Below are 7,933 nucleotides of genomic sequence, written 5' to 3'. Positions count from 1 at the left end.
GACGAAGAGTAAATGTAGCCAATATGATAATTGATAAAAGCCATCGCAAGGTAAAACTGAATCAAATAAAAACTTACCGTATCTTATTGAACTAACTACGGAATTTTCATTTACTTCACAGAATTACGGTTACTTAATAAAACTCACGGTAGTAAAAATGATTTTTAAGTATGAGGTCACAGAGGTCACCTCAATTTTTTTGCATGGCAGTAAAGTCTATTCGCAGTAGCTATATTTTATTGAAAAAAAAACGAGGCGACCTCTGTGACCACGTGCTTAAATCAATCAACGTTTAAGAAATCAAAAAATCAGCAAAAGAAATGCTATGTAAAATTCTTTTTTTTTTTTTTCTATTTCTAGTTTTACATTCAATTAAATTCATGATTATTTTAATTTCGCATAAAAATAATAAAGAAATTTAACACTTATCATATTCTTTGAAAGGATTTTAACAAAAATGCGAGTTTTTTAAAACCTTAAACAAACCCTTAAGATGTCAAAAGTTTAAAAAAAATTAAAATAATTTTTTTTTTTAGAGAATTAAAAACTGAATGCAAAAAAAAAAAAAATTTTTAAGTTTAAATAAGCAAAATCGCTAAAAAAATATGTACAAAATCCTATATCCGCTAAACGATACATAGTGCATTTTAAAACTGTTATATTTTCAAAGTATATATTTAAAAGATGTTACAATCTAGTGTGCAAAATAAATATTTATGTGGATGGTGGTCATCATCTGCTGATCTTCCTCGCCTACTCTTTCATGCTAAACAAAATAGTAAGTTTTTTTAATCCTTAATGCGTTCCAAAGCCCTGTTTAAAATAAAGTTTTCTGTTTAAACTGTATTTATTTTAGCAATCATTATAAAAACGTACAAATAAAACTTATGTGGATTTACTTCCCGTAAGCACCATTATGACGTCTTCCGTAACCTCCATATCCCTGATCACTCATATATGGTTTTTCATTTTTCTAAATTGAAAATGTTTTAATGAAAACCTCTTTGCTCTGTATTTTAATTTTTTTTTTTTTCACTCTACTCAAGTCCCATCACTACTTTCATTTTTTTTTTTTTTTTTTGTTATACGTCATTATTTTCATTCGTACAATCAAAAAACCCATAAATACATGTTGATGAAAAACAAGATGAGTAAAAATGATTACTTTCTTTATCAAATCTTTCTTCGTCTCTAAATCCAAAAATTTATTGCTTAATTATAGTTTACCAAACAAAAAAATATATGAAAAAATAAACTTCACTTACATCTCTTTTTCCATACCCTCCTCTGCAGCCTGGATCATTCACGTGTAATTCTTTACTTTTCTAAATAAAAAAAAAAGGTTTGAATTAATAGGCTTTTCCAATTTTATGCTGATTTCCTTTTTGACATTAAATAATAAACTTAAAAAACATTTTGATAAAAAGATTAGTTACTTTTAAATCCATTATCTTTATATCCATTGTCTTCGTATCCACTGTCTTTAATTCGATTGTCTTTGCTTCTAAATGATTTAAAACTGTTAAAAACATATGCTGTTTTCAGGGAAACAGCGTTGTACATTAACATTAATTCTGTAAATAATAGAACTAAAGACTGGGTTTTTCATCTGCTCTTTTAACTAATAATCTCGAAACGAGTAAATACTGCTCACTTCGCATTATTGCAGTTCCTTTTGGTGTAGCTTCATTGAGCTCAAAAAAAAAACGCGCACAAAATTAATCAATGTGGTATGTGAAATTTTGTTTTTTTAATTTTGAATTAAAATTGAAAATACTCACAATCAAAGTCATAAACAAAATTATGATTGTGAACCGGACTCATTTTTTATGTTGACCTGTTTTTTTAAAAAAATACAAAGTTTTCGTAATTATTGTACCTTTTGTTGTAACTCCCATAAAATATATTACAACTTAATAGTCTCTTCCCAAAACCATGTGGTTGTACATGTGATTACATGAGATTGGACGGTTCTAAATCGTGCGTGATAAAATCAAATGCTGTTAACGCTAGTTACATCTTGACAGCCGTCATTTTCACCAAAGAATATTTTTACGGTGATGTCATTTCTTGGTTGAGGAGTTCTGTTAAAGCGTTCCATCGCAGTTAGAGGGTAATAAAGTAAGTTAGTGAGTTTTTAGTGGTATGAATGGCTTAATTATCGATGTTTAATTACTTAGCAAACTATGAAACAAGTTTATAACTTTCTATTCCAGGGAAAACCTTTGAGAAATTCGTTCTCTCTTTGAAAATAAAAGATATTGGAGTTTAGGAGGAGGGGAATGGGGTTGGGAATGGAAAAGAAATAACTAGTGAGAGAAGAAAAATTCTTTTCATGAAAAAAAAAGCTGTAAATCATAAAATGTCCATTTAAATACTGTTGCTATATACATTAAGTTCATTCAAAGGTTGTTGTATTTTTCCAGAAATATTTCCTGTATAAAATAGTATTCTATTTTTTGAAGTTAATTTGTTTGCTTTGTAATTCATCATTTGAGGGGGATGTTTCTTAACATATCTTACTTAGCCAAGCTCTTACTTATATAAATATTTTACTAATATAAATTTTGGTACTCTAAGCTCAGACTTTTCGAAGAGTAACAATAAACTGTTTTATGGTTTTGTAATAATCAATGGTTGCCACGCAGTGGTATGACGTTCCTTGGTTGCCATATTTTTCTTTCATTTATTTTAACGATGAGGTGAGGTTTGAACTTCGCACTACTAATGATTTTCTTAAAGATACTTTGAAAATCCCTTGTAATTGCTATAGAACTTTAAGACCGTCGTTGAGTTACATAACGTTTTTTAACTATTTACATTTTGTTTCTTAGACGAGACTATATACTAAAGTTATTACCACATTATTAAAACGTACTGAGAGAACAACCTTCGCAGTGCAATTTGTAGCCTTTTTTACTTTACATCTTCGGGGAGTTTAGAGAAAGTAACTTAGATTTTAAAAAATGATTTTTGAAAACGTTTTTGAGAAAAGATTTTTAATGTAATTTCAGGTAGGGTGATGAATTACAAATGATAATCAGAGGGAGGCTATTGTTATTATTGTCAATTAAAAGAAATTTTATTAATATTGTACAAAAACATTTCACAGTTTTCGGTGACGTACTTTTTTATGATAAACGAGTATTCTGATCTGCTACAAGATTTTGAAATAGACTTTTATAAAATCCACTTTTTAAGTCACAAATTCGTTGAATTAAAATATTTGTTCGTTTGAAATAAGAACTAGCAAGAATCAATAGTCCAAGTTGTTACATATCTTTTTAAAATTGACTCCCGCGTTCTATAAGAATCTATTTTTTTGTGAAACTTAAATTCTTTATTTGATATTTAGAGAAAAAGAAAATTTAAATGCATAAAATCTAAGTTATTTAAAAAAATATCAACTAAGAAGGTAAATAATTGGTCATTGCAAACTATTTCTTATTAATCATGTTGGTTCCAGTTTTTTTCCTTTCAGAAGTCTTTCCTTTTCTTGATAGCCAATAAAAGTTTAATGAAATAGTATCTTTTATTATTATTATTATTATTATTATTATTATTATTATTATTATTATTATTATTATTATTATTATTATTATTATTATTATTATTATTATTATTATTATTATTATTATTATTATTATTATTAGTAGTAGTAGTAGTAGTAGTAGTAGTAGTAGTAGTAGTAGTAGTAGTAGTAGTAGTAGTAGTAGTAGTAGTAGTAGTAGTATTGTTATTATTATTATTATTATTATTATTATTATTATTATTATTATTATTATTATTATTATTATTATTATTATTATTATTATTATTATTATTATCATTATTATTGTTATTACTATTATTAATGTTATTATTATTATTATCACTATTATTATTATTATTATTGTTATTATTACTATTATTAATATTATTATTACTATTATTATTAATATTGTTAATATTATTAATATTATTATTACTATTATTATTATTTATAGTATTATTATTGTTATTGTTATTATTATTATTATTATTATTATTATTATTATTATTATTATTATTATTATTATTATTATTATTACTATTATTATTATTATTATTATTATTATCATTATTATTATTGTTATTGCTATTGTTATTATTATTATTATAATAATTATTATTAATAGCTATTAACATTATCATTGGTTTAATCAAATAATATCTTTATTATTATTATTATTACTAATTTTCATTTTGTATATATATATATATATATATATATATATATATATATATATATATATATATACATTTTTATATTGATTGACTGGTTATGTTGATTGTTTATGTATTGTATAAAGCTCTATTATTATTATATTGAGAACTCTTTTACGTACAAAGCTCTTGTATGTACAAGAGTGCTCAATACTATAATAATTGAGCAATATATTTATCTGTTATTTAAATGGAGAAAAACAACATTTTAATTATACTTAAAGCTTCGTACCTTGTGGCAATCATTAACTATTAATTACAAATTAAAACGTAAAAAAACCGATTAAAAAAGAATCAAATTTACTGTAGAACAAGTTCTAACGTAATGAACAAAAGACGAAATTGTCTCCAGTATCAAAAGAGGGTAACTTATTTTTGTTGAGAACTTATTTTTGTTGAGAAGGTTGTTTCCTTTGTGTGGTAAAATTTCACACAAAAACTTTTTGTGAAGACAAAGGTTACAGGTTTTGGTTTCTGGGTTGTAAGTTTTGCAGCGCTTTACAACTCTACACTATATTATAGGTGTCATGGCTTTTTCTTTGATTTTCTAAACTTCCTTCGAAAGCTCGGTATCATTCTTATACTTGACCGTATTAAAAGATTTCAAATGGTTTGCATTTCTTAGCTTAAATGGTATCTCGCTAATACCAATGTAAACTTTTTTTTGAGTTCAAGATTTTCGGAACTCACGAAAAGCTTGATAAACGATATTACTTAACAAACATTGATTGTTTTATGGACCAGCGGTTTTGTTGATACAGTTGGTGTTTATTGATATGGTTCTTTGTCTTTGTATAATCTTGTAATAGTGCGAATTATGATGGATTTTACGTTTCGCATGCAGCTATAACTTACCTTGCATCTATATTTTCATCTTTTCAACTGTAATACAAACGTTCACTTTTTCTACATTTAGGTCGTTTTTTTAGGTCGTTATTTATTAACTTTGATTTTAGAAATAACAAATAATAATACTACTTGGCATCTTTGTAGACAACTTTTATTTCGCAGAATCTTTCCCTGGAGATATTGCCTGAAGATCCTCACGATGAAATTACATTTATTTCGCTGCAGGGTTAAAACTTATCAAATTGTAATTTGAGAACACTGATAACTAGGTTGTCTGGGATTCCAGTGCATAATGAAATGAAATTGTCTGCAATGGCCAAAAGAAATCATAAAAAAAATTTTTTATTCAAATTTGTTAAAAATTATTAAAAAACTATAAAAACTAAAATAAAGAATCAAGTAAGGAATCTTTGAAAAATTCATTCATTCTGCATTCCTTTTACTGTAAAAGGAATACAGATCCTCTTCATTCTGCATAAAGTGTAGAATAAAAGAGAGTTAGGAACAAACCGCCATTGTTTTAGGCCGAGCAATATATGTGAATATGTAAATCGATTAACAATGGTAAATAGTACAAGTTTTATTAAAAACCAGAGAATCACAGGCTTGCTAATAATGGTTAAACATTTATAATACTTTTATAACCTCAGTGAACTGAATTTAGTAAGCATAATTTTGTTGTTTTTTTTGCAAAAAGGTTTTTTGAGTTTAATTATTAGCCACAGAAAACAGAAATATAAAAAGTTCTACGTATCTAAAAGATGTTTTATTTACCCATAGATATAACAATTGGGTTAACTACGATCTTTGTGCGTTCACCATTTTTATATGTAATCGGCCAACGCAAACACGCCCCTGAATATTGTACCTGGTATAAAAAAGTTTTAGACAAAAAGTTTCTTTGAATTAAATAATTAGCCACAGAAAACAGAAATAAAAAAAATACTCGCGACTAAATAAAGTACAGAAAAGGAGTTTCAACTTTTATATAAATTTTTTTTTTTTTAGCATTTTTTAACCAAAAAAAAATCGTTCCAACAAAATTTAAAGAATTTACAAATTTTCATTCGAACTTCAATAACATTCCATGTGATGTTCCGCCCCAATTATAAGGCTTTCGTTATTTAAAAACAAGTTCATGAAAATTTCAAATATCACTTTGATTGTTTGTTAAACAAGAGAATATCAATAGATAGAAATTTTTCTTCAGCGTGCAACCATCCTTTTCGGTGATGAAAATGCGTTAAAACACCAAACATAGAAATTTGATTAGTAATAGCATACGTTTGCATTAATATTAGTGAATTAAGGTGAGTTTCCACTCATCCATTTTAGCTACGGGAAAGGGAAAGGGATGGGAAAATTATTCACGTGAGCATGCGCAATTTGTAATTTAATTTTGAAAATTAATTACTGCGCATGCCTGCATGATTAATTTTCCCATCCCTTTCCCTTTCCCTTTCCCGTAGCTAAAACGGATGAGTGGAAACTCACCTTAAGCCTTCTTAATTGGTCCATTGATAATAATTGATTGCTTTAGCGAATTATGACTCAATCGATCATTTATTTTCGAATTGTGAACAAAATATTTATTTCAATTTTCTTTACATTTTCGAACAATTCCAAATTTTTGTAAAAGTATTGTGAATATATGAGATGTACCTCTTAGAGATTCTACTACTTCTAGCTACGTATACTAAGGCGTTAAAAACTGAGTTAGATTCAAAAATAACCAGAGCTCCATACATCAATTTATATTTTAATGGTTGAGGTTCGTAATCCAAGGTATACACTTTCGTTGCAAAGTAGTATGAGGAAGCTACATGAGGAATGTATGCTACCGTGAGCGAAAATGATATTATCGCCATAGTTATGGAAAGATGCTTTTCCACACTGACGTGTCGAGCAGCTCGAATGTCATGACATTTGAGCATCTTTTTTGTTCCAATCAATAACGATGTGTTGATAGCAAGAATTAACAGTAAATTAAAAGTCAAGTAAGAAGCGATACAAAAGTAAAAAACCGCTCTTTCATCAAATTTCGTAGCGTACAAAAAACAAAAGCTCACCCCACATGAAATCAAAAAGTTGAAAACGATGATTGGTATTAAATAAGTTCCTTTAAAATCTCTACCGCAGCATTTGTTGTCTTTCAAAACAACAAAAAAACGCTCTATTGATATTATTAATACAATTGAGCATGAGAAACCCAATGGAAATACCATCCAAAATCCTATGGCAGCAGCAGTACCACATTCAACCTCGCCTCCCTTTTGAATTAAAGTTGCCTGGAGTGGTATTAAAACTAACCCCACCATAATATCACTACAAGACAGTAGCAATACCAGTTTTTCATTCGTTGTGTATTTTCTCTTCTTTCTTGTTTTATATATCCCATTAATTAATAAAATATTAGATAGCAATATAAGTAAGCTAATTGTTATAATAATAAAGGTGTATAAATTAGCGTACCAACCTTTCGGGGTGTAAGGAAAGTTAATAAGACACCATTCGGTCGTCATTTTTCCTCATTGTAATGTTTTTGGTAAAAACTCGCATTTAGGCAAGATTTTCCTTAAGACCAAACCAATCGCTCACTTCTACCTGCAGCTGATAAAAATGTTCGTTAACATTCTCTCGATATTTATTGAAACAACTTTTTTTTTTTTACAAAATAAAAATCGCCACTCCGTGTTGTCTTTGTTTGCTAATTAATTTAATATCCTATATATTTTGTTTCCCGCTTTTAAATCTATTATATATTTTAAAAAGACAGAACCAAACAACATTTATACATTTTAAATTATTGATATACATATATTTTAAATATTTCTTAATA

General features: G+C 27.1%; 1 protein-coding gene across 1 annotated transcript; it reads right to left on the bottom strand.

Moving 5' to 3' along the window:
* Positions 1–582: 582 nt before the first annotated feature.
* LOC149882621 (uncharacterized) lies at positions 583–7,719 on the bottom strand. The gene is made up of 5 exons (XM_090101095.1): positions 7,571–7,719; positions 1,437–1,504; positions 1,266–1,325; positions 877–973; positions 583–766 (listed from the first exon to the last, which is right to left on the bottom strand). Exons 1-4 carry the CDS (start codon positions 7,614–7,616, stop codon positions 896–898), a joined length of 252 nt encoding a protein of 83 aa, XP_089957221.1. The 5' UTR covers positions 7,617–7,719; the 3' UTR covers positions 583–766; positions 877–895.
* Positions 7,720–7,933: the final 214 nt, after the last annotated feature.

The sequence above is a fragment of the Hydra viridissima genome, unplaced genomic scaffold (genome assembly GCF_058129835.1).
Source record: "Hydra viridissima isolate aposymbiotic clone 2 unplaced genomic scaffold, HvirCarnegie_v1 scaffold_10, whole genome shotgun sequence".
Taxonomy (NCBI): Eukaryota; Metazoa; Cnidaria; class Hydrozoa; order Anthoathecata; family Hydridae; genus Hydra; species Hydra viridissima.
The sequence above is the reverse complement of the archived record's forward strand: the minus strand, read 5'-3'. Positions and strand labels throughout refer to the sequence as shown.

What these genes read in the sequence shown, in the direction of transcription:
- LOC149882621 (XM_090101095.1), bottom strand. Translation starts at nt 7,616, where the DNA reads ATGACGACCGAATGGTGTCTTATTAACTTTCCTTACACCCCGAAAG. An exon ending in TAAAGATAATGGATTTAAAA is followed by an intron (nt 1,326 to 1,436) that starts GTAACTAATCTT and finishes TTTTTTATTTAG; the next exon opens with AAAAGTAAAGAATTACACGT. An exon ending in GAGGGTATGGAAAAAGAGAT is followed by an intron (nt 974 to 1,265) that starts GTAAGTGAAGTT and finishes TTTTCAATTTAG; the next exon opens with AAAAATGAAAAACCATATAT.